Genomic DNA, 17,800 nt, shown 5'->3' on the forward strand with positions numbered 1-17,800 from the left:
GTGAGCATAGGATAATGATTGACAATTTAATGTTGCAGAATGTAAGGTTATGCACCCTTTCAGGTTAAAAAGGTTACATACAATGTATAATATCGATGGTACTGGATTGCAGGAAATTGATGAAGCTAGGGGCTTGGGGATAATAGTGGATAGAGAGTTGAAATTCAGTATGCATATTGCAAAAGTTAGTAAAATAGCTCAAAGAATGACTTGGATGTTGATCAACATGCTAACAAATAAATATAGGGATGTCATCATCACTCTTGATAAGGGTATGATTCAGTTGCATCTTGACTACTGTGCACAGATTTGGTCATCTGAGTTACCTGGAAATTAGAAGGTGGTAAACAGGATTCAGGGACAAGTGACTAAGGTGGTGACAGGTCTTTGGAATGCACCTTATGAGGACAGGTTGAAGGTGTGTGTGTATGTTACAAAGTTTAGCTGATAGGCAGAAAAACAAGAGGACATGATAGAAACTTATAAAATATTCAAGAGGTTTACACAATTAATGCAAAGGAAATTTTTCAGCATATGACAAACAGAGAACTAGTGGTCATTCATAAATTTTGAGTGCCTTGACTCTATGGATATACCAATATAACAACAATAACAACAATAATAATAATAAAGCCAACTCCCGTTCTAATCTAATATAATAACCTATTCATTGCTACTTAAATATCAACTTGTCAAAAGGCTTTATTCAATAAGTTGGCAAAATAAAGAAAAATTACAGTATACATATTCTCCTCACCAACTATTCTGGTTACTTCAAAGGTGTGATCACTGAAACAAGAGAGCATTCCTTAACAAGTTTAGGTTGACTATCCATACATACATCATCAGCAATTTTTGATTGCTCTCTAGTCTTCCAGTAACTCTGTTTCCATCTCTAGGGTGCTATTATGCTGATCAATTATGTCAATTTTTAGGTGTTACTTTTTGCAATATCTGCCCATTGCCAGATCTTTTAATGGCTGTTATAATGTCTCTCAACCTAGTCTGAGCTCTGATCCATGTATTGCAATTTCTATCTAATGATTTTTCCATTTTCCTCTAGGTAATCCTCAACTTGTTTAGTCCAAGTCCATGTTTCATTTCCATATCTCATGACCAGAAGTATACAACTGTTGAATCTATATATATGTTGAGCTTATTAAGAACTATACTGGATTGGACTATCAAGAATATCAGTGAATAATCAGAACACAGGCATGTTCAATTCATTGGAACATTCCCTTAAAACACATGGTAAAACTTCATAGGGCTCTGATTCCTTGTTGACATCAGCCTACTTAACAGTACCCATTTAGGTTGGGTGTGTTGTCATGTAGCTTATGCAACTCGCTGTACACAATTCACATCAATTTGTACATATGATTGTATTTTTATTCATGTATGAAAGTTTTAAAAATGTATAGTGTGTCAATGTTCATGATAATTGGTCTAATGCAATTAATTGTAGGATAACTTTGAATATTTTAATTTATCAATTAATATTATGAGATTCATGATGAGATTAGATTTTCATTGGCAAATACTAGAGTGAGACACAGATAATCTGAATTTTGATATGATTTTTAAATACAGCCATATAACATGCACAGAAATCAGAAAAAATAGCTTGGGAAATTATTATTTTTCCGGATTGAACCAAAGAAAGGCTGAAATAACTCATTTTACTTATTTATTTATAAACAAGTTCCAACCTCCTTCAACTATAATTAATCATACAATCCACGAAAGCTTTTTCAGAAAATGGGACATTCGGTAGATCGTCAACACTGCTTCCCATTGAAAATATCAGCAATTATTTATAGAAAATTAAACTTGTCTATATCAGTGTCCTAAACGCATCAGTTCACACTTCATAAATGCAAAACAGATGAAACTCAGAAAACAAAAATAACAACTCGTTACAATGTTCAATTGAATTGGTTGACATAATAACCAATCATAGCCACTGATTTCTGGGTGCTATTGTCTTAGTGCATACCCTGATCACCTTCTGGGTCATTTAAAACCACTGGAACGCTGCACCATCTGTACGTCTGTTCAAAAGGCTCAATAGCATCCATATTTGCGACTGCATACCTGGGCTATTAATGTGAATGTGATGCAGTGTTTGTGGGTCGAAAAGTGTCATCTTCATGAAAAATTACTATATTGTTTAATTTTAGTAATCATGCGAAGGCAGGAAACAATTAGAGGAGTCTTTAACAGGAATAAATGCAAAAATATAATATCAGTGATATTGCTATTCCATGGGTGTGCACTGCAAGCATAGCACACCCTGAATGCTATTTAATATTCTAAATATTTTCATTCCATCCCTTTCTAATCCTTCAAACATACCCATGGGAGCTTCTGTGGCTCATTCAGTATAGACCAGGGGTGGGGAACCCCTCACCTGTGGGCAAAATTTCGCCTACGAGTCTATTTCAATTCGCCCCTTTGCTGATGTACACGTATGTACATCAGCATACTACATACACTATATATAAGAGTTAAAATTTGCCAGTCGCCCGTGGAAGTTTTTAAATTAGCAATTTTCGCCTTTGACACTAAAAAGGTTCCCCACCCCTGGTATAGACAAAGCTCTTTAATTAAAAAGACTTGTATTCAATTCTCGTCTATGATGCAAGGAACCTCTATCAGATCTTTTCAACTGAAGGGGAGTCGGCCAAGTTCATACTGAGGTGGAGGGTTTTCTCCCAGAAACTCAGGTTTTTCATCCCTCAAAACAGGCAAACCAGTCCCATGAACACATAATCTACAGACATACAACACTTTGTGGAATGGCTCTGACCCATGTCTCAGACCAATACCTCATCTCGGATCCAAATGCCAATGCTGGTATCCTGGATACTCCTATATACTAACAACAGCACTTTCCTTTCTCTTCTAGGAACAAATGAGCTCATCTATATCATTCATATCAGAATTCATACCTCCTGCACCATTCAGCAGGATCATTTTTTCATCTTGGGATTTTCCTTAGACCACAGTACTAGTTCCCTCTCACATTCTAATTTCTTCTTCCTTAGCATTGGCCACTTTCCCAGCTTCATATTACCCCTGCAAATGCTCTCTATTTCTGTTGAAAGTTTCTCTAAATCGAAAGTAATTTAATAAAAAAAGGTGGCACACCTTTTGGCAACTTCTATAGGTAAAGATGACCTTGCCATTGCTTCTGCCTGGTATCTCCACTTCTGGGCCTGGCTCCCACTGAAGAGACCTTAATAAAGGTCGAAACTAGTTTGGGTAGTGGCCCTTCCCTTAATGCACAACATTATACATATCCGCAAGGAGATGTGTTTTGCATTATGGGAGATTCTGAGATAGGAGTGATGTTAGCTTGGTCCACCTTTGCTACGAGTTGCCCGGTGTTGTACTACGTTACCCCAATCCTGAAGATATTTTCAGGCGCAAACTTTGTTTGCTCACACTTGGATAAAGGATTAAACTAAATTTATTATATGCTCTCTACTTCTCTTCACACCTTTCCATAGCCACTTGTTCTATTTCACACCATTATTCTATTGCTTTTCTACTGTAGCTAAACAATTCAATCTTCCTCACTTTAGATACACAGAGCTTGCTGCTGATAAATATTTCATAACCTATACACTACCCTTGTTATTAAGGGATCCAAGGACTCATCATGAAAGGCAAACCACTCCACACAATCTACTACTCAATCATCTGCTAACATACTGCTACTATGCATCATCTGCTCACAACAACACCTCCACCCAATAGTAGTAGTATTTTTTTGTTGTAAATTGTGTGTGTGCGCGTGCGTCCATGGGTATTCTTTGGCCAACTTGCCTGTATCATAATGTACTTAGGAATCGAGCTAGGTCCTAAGTATATCATCTTCTTGTTTTAATCCTTTACCCAAGTGAGAGCAAATGAAATACATGCATAAAATATCTTCACAACTAGGATACTTGTATATGGAGGCATATACAGCTTAATATCAAAACTGTTCTATTATCCCCAAAAAATGCAAAGAATATGTCCTCTCAGACACAGGATACTAAATCAATTTGATGTGAAATCTTCTACCTCCATATGCAAGTATATGGTGGATCAACCAACTCTTCTCATAATTCAAAGCAAATATACAAGTCAGTCTACTCACGAAGATATTTCACATCAAAATTTGGTTTGCTCATGCCAATTGACCATAGGGGTTGAAATAAATATCTGAAGAAATAATCCTTTTTGATCTATCTTCAGACAATTATTCCAGAATCATCTTCTTCTTTCACTACACGTTATTCCCGCTTCCTATGCAGGATCCGTGTGTTACTTAGATGCGACTTCTTGTTAGTACTACTCCCAACCGACCTGTCGCCTGGTCTGCCGCTCGGAGGGGAGGGGGGATATTTCTGACTGTAGAGGCATATGTTCACGGGGTCGGTTTGCCTGCAGGATGAAAAACGCCAGATAAACTGGCAGGAAAAACCCTACTGTCCACGCCCAAGACTAGCTAACTGGGCTATGCCTGAGGAAGATCCTCAAATTCCTCACGTCTACGACGGGAATCGAACCTGGGACACTCCTTCCCCAGGCATATGGTTGCGAAGCGCAAAGCCACTAGGCTAACCTCGCGGGCACAATTATTCCAGAATGGAATATATTTTTTTGTAAATATATTTTTTAAAGGATTTATATATATATAATATAAGAGGATTTCTATTCTACTGTTGATGTTTAAGTTCTCGGATATCTATCTTTGAGAATTTAATCCACAGGAGCAATGATTTTTTAAATCATTCCAGTTCGTAGCAAAAAATTTCACTCTCAGAAAATAATGCTCCATCTGAAAAACATATATACTGATATATATATTGTGTGTGTGTGTATATTTCCAAGTCAGAGCAATAAGTTCACTCTCAGAAAATAATGCTCTGTCTGAAAAATACTCATGCGTGAAAACACACACACACACAATATGGGAGGTCTGGAAAGTTCTGATAAATACCTACAACAAAAATTAATTTGTCTTCTTATATATCCTAAAAGAAAAAGAACAAATTATTACAATTTGATGAAACATGGGGGTGAAAGTGTTTTAAGATATGTTCTTTCTTGTGGTTATATCAGTTGCTTTACCATTTTTGTTCTAGGCATTAATTAAAACTTTCCAGACCTCCCCCCTCGTATATGCATGTGTGTGTGTGTGTGTGTGTCATATACACTACTCCAAAAGTAGTGTCAATTCGTGTTCGAATATACTTTATGTTTGTGTTCACCACGAACCAAAAATTGGAAACACTTCTATAAACCTACAAAATCTCACACACACACACACACAAAGAAATATTAGAAAGCCATAATGTAGTTTACAAATTTCCTTGCCAAAAAGACTGTCATGTCACCTATACAGGTTCTACTATCAGGTGTCTACGGGCAAGACTACAAAAACACTTCTGTGACTGTAATATTCCTATTCCAGAACATTTAAACAATAAAAAAACGCAACAATAAAAAGAAAAACAGAATACAAAGTACAGGGAAAACAGAAATAGCAGTCCATGCCCTTGAACAGAAAAATACCTCGCAAATCGACAAGGCCAAAATAATAGACATACAAGATAACGAAAAAATGCTTAGAATATCGAAAACGATAGCCATAAAATGTGACAAAAACCCAATAAACATCTACCAATCTACATAATCTCCGAGAGTGGGAAGCTCTATAATATAAAAATTAGGTCACGACTCTGACCAATAGGAGATAACACAAACATACCAAAGACAGAAACACCAAGCCGGCTCGACATAGCCTCCACCTCTCCCACGAGTTCCGAAGACGACGCACTGTCGAAACGGCTCACACCCCCATTACTCACACTACTGACCTTTTCCCATCAATTCTTCCTCTTCCTCAAAAAATAGTTTTCTATTTTCAGTTCCTTCTCTCACCTCCGCTCCCAAAGCGCTCTCTACCCACCCTTAATAATAATAATATTACACATATAAAAAACCCGGGTTTTTTCAAATAATTCCACCACTTTTTCCAAACTCCCTTCCTTTTTAACAGCTTAACAGCAGATGAATGCATATCGCCGCAATAAGGAGACAGCCAACAACATTCAAAAAAAGGTATGTCCGAATTTTCTTCTTATGTTATTCTTCATATATCGGTTTTTATAACACATCACTAATGCCCTAAGATTTGAGTAAAAAGCCAATGACATTGTAAAAAAGGGCACTCCTAAATGAAAGTAGGCTATATAGCCATAAAAATAATAAAAAAATTTCTATTCGTGATTAGAAAAAAAAAAAATTCCGTTTGAATTGTTCTGAGAGGAACATTTTATTTTGGTTCAAAGTCATTTCAAGCCCTGGTTGAAGGACTAAAATAAGAATATAATTCCTTGTCTAGTGTAATTTACTTTGTAAAGGCCAAGAAGACCTTCTACAATTACAATAACCTGTCTTACAATTTCATATAAATTCCTATCTCCACCAGATAAATGGTGAACAAATAGTGAGAAAGCTGACTATCCAATTACAGAGGGTGGAAGGTAGACTGAAGGCAGGTAATTTGATTAGCAGGCCTCAATGCTTAACATTACACCAAGCCCTAGAAATGTCATGAATAATAGCAAGTTTCTTTGAAACTCTCCATAGTGTGCATACAGTGCTGGGTGAGGCAGGGAAAGAGATCAGCAGTGGATACAAATTGGCCAAATCCATACTGATAGTCAATGACTATCTGGTGAACCTCAGGTAGTGGAGATTTTGAATTTGAGAAAGGCTAAACTGCTATTAGTTTTCTTTTCCATCATAAACTAGAGTCTAGAGTGAAGATTACTGAGGTGAGAAATGGAGTCTAATATGTCTGTGATATGAGGTCAAATGAAGAACATCCATATATCTTAACCATATAGAAGGCTTAAGAGATTCTGAGTCAAACAGTTTGTTTTAAAAATATTCTGTAAAGAAACTGCCAAGCGGTAGTGAGAGGGGTAAAACCCACAGATGTACCATATATCTGTTTATAAATGAATAGCAAAGGAAAGAGAACAGTGATATTAGGAGGAAAAAAATTTTATAAGTGATCAGGGGTAACTTAAAGGAAAATTGACAAAAAGTGAGTTGATATTAAAACTAACCAAAAATCTGTAATTTAATGTTAAATTCTCAATAGAAGTTTTCAAATGGGTTTTTTTATATAGCAAGTGGTATAACTATTGGGGTGGAGGGGATAAGAGAACTTCCTATCTATTTTGCTAATTTATAGCATGAAGAATCTATATCATCTACTGGTCCCTAGGGGAGGGAGGGGGGACTGGGGATTTGTGTATTTTTGGTGATCTGTATAGCCGGGGGGAAGACTAGAACTGAAAGGTTTGACTTTTTTATGATTTCAGGAAGGAAGCCAGCAAGAAACTTTTTTGAACAGACTTTTCAATTTCTTGACTGAGATTTGGTGGGATCATAATCTAAAGGTCTGTAGGTGGAGCAGTCTCTGAGAATGATGACCATTTTTTCTATTGTATTTACTGTTACTAAGAATAACAGTAACAATCCCCTTATCATTCTGGTGATAAATGTACTGTTATATTTGCACAGTTTCTTGAGGACACTAAGTTGGCAAGATTATAGATTTCTTTTAGTTGGTGAAGATCAAAAAAAGAATACTGGCAACATCAAGCCTAATGCTGCTAGCTTTTTCCTAAGCTAAATTAGGAATACTACATCCAATGTTGAACATTAGATCTGGTGCTGGTTTACAGATTATAGATTTATGGATTACATTATCTAATTCACTTTGGGGAATAATAATAATAATAATAATAGCAATGCCTCACAGTGAATGCCACATGTTATATAAATTCATATATTTTAAATACCAATAAAAATAGAACTTTTGAATACATAAAGTATTCAGTTTTGAAAACAAGAAACCTGCATGCTAGAAATTTTTTTTATTATCATTTTTGTAATAAGTGTATGCTATATAGTAAAAAAGTAACTTATTTTGTCCATGTTACAAACAAAAAAAGGAGGAAGAACTTGTCCACTGTAATTTTTTTATCATTTTACATTTGGAGAAATTCTTAAAAAATTTTCTCGGTATCTTCAAATTACACTAAGCGTGAGAGTTACTATAATGTAATATGAAAAGTTAATATGAAAAGGGGGGAAAAAATGTGAGCTTACCTATATAGTTTTGTTTTTTCATAAGTGATATCGCTGCTTTTCCAGAATATACTGGATATAAATAAATTGGAACATTTGCAAAATATGCAGCAAAAATTCTTGCAAAACTTTTAGCTACTCTTCTTACAGTAACATTTTCCAATCCTTTTATTCTCTCAAAGAGACTTTTCACATTTAAAGCTGAAGATACTTTGAAATCATGAGTGTGTCTTGACCTTTTTCTAACAGCCAAATGTTCATTCACAAAAACAACAGCATCTTTATTAATAAGACCATATATAAATATAACTGCTTCAGTGAAAGTCCCTTTTAACAGGAGTGTATATAGAATACCATGTGCCAGATGAGATAAATGTTGCATGTTATTCTTTGAAGAAGCTGTGGGAGAAGAAAAAATGAAAATAAATCCACTAAGGTATATTTTTATAAAAATTATTTTTTTTATTAGGTACTATGCCAAACATATAAGAAATTAAATTGGCTCAAAAATACAACAACAACATTGTTTATACTGCTTATCAAAATAAAATAATTTGGAGAAGAAGAAAAAAGTAGTCTTCTATTATAAGCTTCTAAAATTGACAATGAATGTCAATTTTAGAAGTAAATTATAAATGTAAATTATAAATAAAGTAGCAAAATAATCATAATTAAAACTTAATATCAAATTTACATTTAATAAACTGTTTAACTGGATATATTTGCTATCTATATCAAGTTAATAAAATAACTGTTTAGCTATTTCTACCTGATCACAAATATTTATATCACTAATGTGGCATATAAGATCATAAAAGTCATAGTATTTAAAAATATAGTCTACAACACAGAACATGACTCATATCATGTAATTTGGGAATGCTTCCACAATTTTGGATGGAACAGCAAAAGAAATCCAACATTCTAAAACCAGCCTAAAAGGGACTGCTAAACAAACTTATCATAGACAAATGCAAAATTTTAAATTCAATATGGCATGATAACAGAGAAATGTCATTTGACTTACATAACAGAAAAAAAGTCAGGAAGAACTATTATTATCTAGACAGCTCTATTGAGGTGTAGTCTGAGGACTCATTAGGAAAGATACATACTAACCATCAAATACAAAATATACATACAAAATACACCATATGTTTAAATTTCATCATAATAGCTCTATAATGAATTCTGTTTGACAACTTACAAGGCTGAGTTCGCTGTCAGACAATGTTTACTATTCCATCCATAACTGTGGCAACATTCTCAAACTCAAAATATACAGTGATTTGTATTATTATTATTAAGAGTCCAGGGAGTCAAGAACCAATCTAGGTAGGCCACATACGCACCAGCTGTCATAGTTGTGATTGAATTCATTAACATTGCATACATACAACATCCAATGGTAATCCATTTCAATCATGCAACACTCTATGAGAGAATAATCTAGACCTCGCCCTCTTCTTGACGATATTCATTCTTAGCTTCCAAGGATGCTCTCTACCCACCCATCACAAAATTAAATTTCATCAACTGAAATCCTGTATGAACCTTTCAGAAGTTTGAAAGTCTCAATCATATCGTCCCTCTTTCTTCTGTTTGTTATTTTCAGCAGTCTACAAATTCTCAATCTGTCTTTAAAATCAGTATTCCACAATCCTAACATGATTTTTAACACTATCCTTTGCACTTTCTGTCCACTGTATCAGAATCCCAATGGAAACCAGGAGACCAGACCTGTGCACAATAGTCCAAGTAAGGTCTTATCAAGGCCTTACAAAGAGGCAAAATGACATCCTTATCTTTACATGTCAAAGTTTGTTTCAGCATTTCACTTATCTTTTGAGTCGCATTTGCAATCCTTGATACATGACCATGAACTTCAACTTCCTATCAACTAACACTCCAAGATCCTCAGCTTATTAACTTCTTCTAGAATAATTCCACCAATATAATATGAGATTGGATATCTAATCAAGCCAGAGTGCATGACTTTACTAACATTGAACTGACATCAGTTTTCCCATGTCCACAATTAGAGCCTATTGAAATCATTCCGCAAGTACTGATATCATCCACATTCCTGTTTACCCTACCTATCTTTGCATCATCAGCAAATAACTATATGTCACCTGTCAAATCCTTCCTAATGTTATATATTATTCAGTCTTTATGTCACAAGTATCCTTAAAACATCAAATTTTAATCCTTCATGGGGAAAATGTCACCAAAATAACCAGTAAATTAGGAAAACTTTCAGTTATACAAGGTAGGTTATGAGCAAAGATCAATTTTTTTAAAAAATACTGCGACAACAAGATTATTCCCAATTTCGCTAATATTAAAGAAACTATAAAATCTCCTCGAGCTCATAATATTTACCGGAACACCAGTTTATCGTTAATCCGTAACCAACTTAAAGCTGCTAAACGTGATCTTGCTATTCACCGTCAACATATTTCTGATCTTTGCACCTATATTTCCACAAACGTGGATCCACATCTTTCACACATAGTTCTAAATGTGGCTAAACGTTCTACTCAACGAGCATATAATAAACTAAGTCAACATCTAAACCGAAAATATGAAACTCTTTCGTCTAAACAATTCAAGCCCTTCAAAACTCCAGATAATTGGATTGTCAATATATCCAGATGTCCTCTGACTGATAGCAAAACCCTCATCCTGTCAAAATGACATGATTTTTCTATTGTTCATAATAAGATAGCATATCTAGATTTCCTAGTTAACATTGAACGCAATCTCAGTCTAACTAGTGATAAAGCTAATGCTCTTCGCCTAGAAGTCGCTTCTTCTCTACTTAAGGCCAAACATCCTCCTTCCAACATATCTCTTTCTGAAATGAAATCTTTACAGTCCTTGAGAAAAAAACAATCACCTCATTATCACCAAAGCTGACAAGGGAAAGCAACGGTAGTTATGGACTCAGCAAATTACAGAAGAAAACTTTCTCTTTTACTTCGAGATCGCTCCACATATCAAGAACTTGATTATAATCCAACCAACAGACAACTAAAGAAATTAAATTCTCTCTTAGATGAAGTCATCAGTTTAGATAGAGACACAACTGAAAGACTTAAAACTCATTTTGCAAGACCCACCTAGATTTTATGGTCTTCCTAAAATACATAAGATTGACTTTCCTCTTCGTCCAATAGTAGATTGTATTGATTCTCCTACTTACCATATAGCCAAATATCTAGCTAAATTATTGAAATCTCACATAGGCAACTCTAGTTCCTTTCTAAAAAACTCCTCAGATTTCTAAGAAAAATTAAAAAAACGTCTCATTACAACCTACAGATCTTATGGTGAGCTTTGATATAGAATCTTTATATACAAATGTACTTCTCAAGGAGACTTTAAAATTACTTGCTGACATCTTTCCAGAAGACATTATAAAACTATTCGATTTCGTAATACACTCTGGATATTTCTTATGCCAAAACAAATTTTACAGCCAAGTAGAAGGAAGAGCCATGGGAAGTCTTTTCTCTCTTGCTTTAGCCAACTTTTATTTAGAACATCTAGAAAAAGTCCTCTTCTCATCTATTTTCCCTCAACCATCCTTTTGGGTAAGATATATAGATGACATCTTTACTGGATGGCCACACAACAAAGACTCCTTACCTTCTTTTTTAAACAGTGTCAATTCCTTACATCATCGTATAAAGTTTACTATGGAAATAGAACACAAGCAGTTATCTTTTTTAGACATTCCCCTCATCCAGTCACCTTCAAATACTCTTACAACTACAGTTTACAGGAAACCAACTTTCACAGGTCGTTATATTCTTAAAGAATCAGCCCATCATCCTTGTCAAAAAACAGGAATCGTAACATGTCTTATCAGAAGAGCCAAAACTAATTGTTCTAATTCTAATTTTCTATAGAAAGAACTTTCTACTATCCAACAACACATGAAACTCAATGGCTTTTTTGAAAAGAGTACTCAACATCTTCTCGATTCTCATAATCCACCACAAAACAACGAAGATTCAATATGTCAAGTTCCAATTCCTTACATCTCCGGAATTTAAGAACCTATCGCAAGAATTCTGAAGAAATATGAGTTAACAGCTACGTATTCACCTATTAACAAATTATCTTCCCATTTTCCTTCTCCTAAAGACAAATGCTCAACGATATCTCTTCCTGGAGTTTATCAAATTCCCTGCAACTGTGATCTCTCCTATTTTGGACAAACTGGACGTTCTCTTGAAAAAAGAATCCAAGGACATCAATCCTCCATTCATCACAACAAACCTGAAAAATCTGGATTAGCTCAGCCCGGGATTGAAACTAACATCCTTTGGTCAAAAGCTCACCTCTTACATAGATCCTGTTATAAATTTGGGCGTTTATTCAAAGAAAGTATAGAGGCCTTACTCCATCTTCCTAACCTGAATTGGAATGACTGTATATCTATATCAAAAATCTGGGAAAGTCTAATCAGAATAACTCATTAATTCATATTAATTTTATGTTATTTAATATTATTAATTAATATCTTTATTTTAATCATGTCTCTGCTTAAAAATATTCCCTTTAATACTTAGTGATATAACATCACACGGCTTGTTCTATTTTTAAATGATCTATTGTTAGTATTCCACCTTGTATTTTTTTTTAAAACTGTTCTTGTAGTGCCACTGAAGATGGTCTGCTATTTCCAGACCGAAATATTTGATTAATTAAATATCTTTCTTGTGTTTACGTGCATATATTATTCAAAGTAAGGATTCTCTGAATGTGAATATTCAGAGTTTCCTCTGAATATTCACATTCTCTGAATCTCTGAAAATGTGTTTACGTGCATATATTATTCAAAGTAAGGATTCTCTGAATGTGAATATTCAGAGTTTCCTCTGAATATTCACATTCTCTGAATGTCAATAGTTTGATACATCAGCCTTTGCACCACTCTTGTGTAATGAGATCACTGTATATTCTTTCCACCCTTGCAGAATCTTCCCTGTTCTGAGGTTTGAATTATATAGCCTGTTCATAGGAATAACCAGTTCAGCTGAACACTCTTTTAGCATCTGTAGTGATATCCTATCAGTCCCTACTGATGAATTCTTATTCAGTTTGTACAACAGCTTTAATACCTCCTCCTAATACACCTGCGTTTCTTCATCCAGTGTAGGGGTAGCAGCAAGCTCAATGTTGCTAACATTAGGTTGATAGCTTTTAGAAAAGTGGGTATGCATTAGGTGAACAACCTTTTCTGCATCTGTCACCCTCACACCATCTGCATTCAGTAGAGTTTAATCTTTCATATTCATTCTTTCTTTTACTTACAGCATAATGACTGAATTCTTTGTCGGTTGCTTGCAGAGCCAGTTTCTTTTCAAACTCAGACTTAGCTTTCCATACAATAGTAGTAACTCTTCTGGTTTGCCATTTATAATTTTCATAACAGATATCCTGCTTATGCATACGGCATTCCTTCCACATCATCTATTTCTTACGAATCTCTTGTTTGATAAGATTACGCATCTCGCAATTCTTAGAACTCGCAGAAAACATTCTGAGATTGAATCATTTAAGTATTTTTTAAAATACTTCCCATGCAATGTTGATATGCTTCCCATCCAGCAACCAATGCACTGAACTCAGTATACTCCTAAGCTGGTCATAATTTTCTGCTCTGTGGTTCAGCATGTAATCTCTTCTGAATGAAACATTCATCAACTTAGCCACTTCCCAAGTGAGTACTGCATGATGACTGTCACCAACTGTAGGCAGAATAGTCACATCTTTAACTGAAACATCCTCTGACACTATAATCAAATCTAACACTCTTTGACCTTGAGTTTCTTCTGTCACATACTGCTTGAGGAAGTTGTCTCACAAAAGCACAATAAATTTAGTTTCATTCTTCTCACCCACCAATATGTATTTGATCTTGTTAGATATCACCTCACACCAGATGGCTTTAAACTCACTGCCATATGAAAAACTGTTACTAGCATTACAATCATAGGTCTCAACACTAACCAAATTCAAGTCATCCAATATTAGCAGCACGCTAGCTCCTCTCATATCCTGTCTATCCTTCCTAAAAATACTGTACCCTTTACACTCAATACCGTTAGTATGTCTGATTCTGCTAGCTAGTTCTCACTAATGACTATAATATGAGGTCCCAACATACTGACCAAGGCAACAAACTCTACCTCATTTGTTTCTGATACTGTTTCTGATGCTGTCTGTAATCTGTCTAACACAATTGGACAACTTGTAGATCTCCGTTCTTTTCTAGTGCTTTATATATGTAGGCATCTTTGAACATGTGTAATAGGTCCAAACCGGATGAACAGAAAATTGAAATCATTCTTTCCTCGTAATGATTTCCATGATGATGCATATTGTAGATATTTATATTATGACTTTATTCTCCCTTTGTTAATGTAATACACTACATTTTAAGCATAAAATAACTATGAAACTGTTCTGTGAGCTCAGTATACAGGAAAACAAGAATAACAAGGAAGCAGTTTACTCAAAATAAATGCTAAATTTAATATTAAATTTTACTTATTTACACACTGCATATCATTAGGACTTGCTGAAGGTCAGAAAGAAATGGTTAATTTTGAATGCTCATAATAAAAGCAAACACATTTTTTATAACACATTTTTTAAAAGGGATTCAGTAAAAAGAATGCTATCTATGTACAAAGAAAAATAAGATGTGACAAAACTTTGTATTCAGTATACAGGTTTGATTTATTTTAACCTGGTGCAGTAATGATCTTTAAAAGTATATAAAGACTCTTAAATGTCTTATACATATAAGACATATGAAGAAGATGATATACAGGGTGTTCGGGATAAATTTGACAGTTTCGTAAGGAAAAAGAAAATCTTCTTTGTATCTATTAAATTTAATGAATTGACAAAAAAACATTACAGGCAGAGTTAATTACAATACTATCAACAAGATTTACTCAAAATAACCACCATTAGCATCGATCAAGCTTCAATTCTGCTTCAGAACCTCGAACAAGCTGATGCTACAGTCTCCCTGGGAAGGGCCGCAAAAACTGTTTTAATTTTATCCATTAACTGGGCTTTTGTATTACTGGAAGTGCGATTGGTGTCTTTTTCAACTGCGCCACATACAAAATAATCCATGGGGTTAAGGTCTGGGGAGTTTGGAGGCCAAACATTTGGACTGGTGAAGTCGTAGAAATTTTCAGACAACCATTTTTGACTTTTCCCAGAGGTGTGGCAAGGGGCCGAATCCTGCTGCCATACATACGGCCTACCATTGCCTACCCTTGTTATCCAGGGCTTGACTACAGTTAGCAACTCCACGAACAAAGCCCGAATTCCAATGCCAGGGTTCTTCAACACCTGTTCCTGCAGATTTGCGAGGAATTCTGCTGTACGAACGCAATCAGATCGTCTGCTAGGGATCTTTCTTCTTGCTACATCCTCGTAGTCACCATTGCAAGCCTCTAGTTCATGCCTGATTGTTTTTACTGTATTCAGGGAGCATTGGGCAGCAGTCGTAATATCCTTATTTTGATGGCGGGCACGAATCATCATGATACAAGTTATTCTCTTCCATGATTCAGGTGGGTTCCAGCTATCCATCCTTTCTGACATCTTGTATATGAATGAAGAAGGGTCCAAACTTTTAAATGAAGAGAAGTGTGTGTTAATACATGTAACTTACGGAAAAATATAATTAATTATAAATATGTCAAATTTATCCCGAACACCCTGTATATATATATATATATACGGGGGTCCTCGAGTTACGTCGGAGATCCATTCCTACGGACCGACATAAGGCGATTTTTGACGCAAGTCGGAATTACCATAGTCTAAGTTACTTACCTAACCTAAAACATCCTAAAGTCTCCTTGTCTTGAATTAACATGAGGCTAATTGGGATACGGCATTGATGCTGGTCTTCCAGCCAAAGAACAAGAAGCCTATCCATCTCAATCATGAGCCTACTACGTTTTTTCGTAATCACGGTCAATTTCATTGCCGCCAATCCTTTCACGTGTTCAAGGATGCGAACTTTATCCTTGATAATTGTCCCAACTGTGGTATGACTGAAGTTCAACGCGCGGCCAATGTTTGTTGGCATTTCTCCCTTTTTTGCCCTTTTAATAATGTCTAATTTCACTTCTAATGTAATGGCTTTCCTTTTCTTCGACACTGCCATCGGAAGAGTCTGCCTTACATTTGGGAACCATATTGAAGGGTAAAAAGTCACAAAAAAAAAAACACAAACACAAAAGTGAGAGAGCGGATGTAAACAAAGCACGCAGTACCCAAAGAGTGCATGCTGGGACCCAAGCGACGCCACCTCTCCCAAACAAATGCCGCGTAACAGCATATTCTTCCGCTGCACTCGCAAACAAGTTCGCCCGCGACGTTTGAATTTTACGCGTGCTGCTTCAAGTCGAAATTTATTTTTTAAATTATTTATGGAATTACCACCGTAAAGTCGAAACGACGCATGTCGAGGACCCCTGTATGTATGTATGTATGTATATATATATATATATATATATATATATATAAAAGACTCTTTGTTATATGCACAGCCTAGCTAATATATACTAAAGTCTAGATATAAAATTATTATAATCTTCAATCCAAGAGCATAAATTTCAATGCATTCCACTCTAATATAGCAAATAATGTTTAAATAAATCTTCTATCAAAGTAATAAACAAAAGTATACCACTAAGAGGACAAAGACTGCAAATTCTCAGTTTTGTATTATTATTATTTATTTATTTCATATCAACTCCATATAAGAGGAAGAACAACCTATAGCGAAACAGTGCCATATGTAAAAAAAATAATAATGGCTTCTGAATGGGACTAATACAATGAGCAATACCTATAAATGCAGCATTGTATTCATAAATAGTTCACACATTTTTTGGGCTCTGTATTTTGAGACTATTGTATTTCTTGAGCTTTTAATAGTTATATGGTTGGAAATGTTGAAAACTACTGAAATATAACTGTCATCATATCTCCATACAATGAAAGACTCATTATTTCACGGTCCCCTCAACAAAACTAATGTCTCCCCCAAGGGGGGGCCGTGGCCCACATTTTGAGAAGCGCTGGCCTAATCAATGATTTAACATACAAGTTTGCTATATTATGGCTTAAGATCCTGGAGTACTGCAGTCCTAATTATAATTTATAATGAACTCTTAGAACAAAAATTTATGTAGGTAGAACGTGTGCCATCTATTCTTGGGACACTTAGACCATCATGTCAAGCCACATTTTGGTGTGATGTAATGAATGAGTGTCTTTCCAATCAATTTTATGTGGAGTATTCAGGGCATGATCAGAAAGGCTAGATTTACCACATTTTGTTACATTTAATGCATCATTTATGTTCCTTTTTCCAGATAGGAATTGTGCATCCAGTTACATTATTATTATTATTATTATTATTATTTGACACCTCCAGGGAGTCCAAAGACTCATCGAGGGAGTGTGCACCAAGCAGCATCAAATGATTGCTCCTTCCAACGACTAACCGCACTCAAACTTGCTTAACTTTTTGCGAGCTATTAGTAGCAGAGGCTCTACCAATCGACCAACCTTTGCT

At 35.2% G+C, this 17,800-nt stretch overlaps 1 protein-coding gene across 1 annotated transcript in view; it reads right to left on the minus strand.

Annotated features, from left to right (window-relative positions):
* LOC150096475 (ciliogenesis and planar polarity effector 1-like) overlaps positions 1-17,800 on the minus strand; it is a 614,243-nt gene that overhangs the window by 361,351 nt on the left and 235,092 nt on the right. The window contains exon 10 of the mRNA XM_090408080.1: positions 8,188-8,565. Within this exon, the coding sequence (XP_090264206.1) occupies positions 8,188-8,565 (378 nt within the window). The remainder of the gene's footprint in view (positions 1-8,187; positions 8,566-17,800) is intronic.

This window comes from Typopeltis vanoorti, chromosome 18, assembly GCF_054136105.1.
Source record: "Typopeltis vanoorti isolate ZY-2024b chromosome 18, IOZ_Tvanoo_1.0, whole genome shotgun sequence".
Classification (NCBI taxonomy): Eukaryota; Metazoa; Arthropoda; class Arachnida; order Uropygi; family Thelyphonidae; genus Typopeltis; species Typopeltis vanoorti.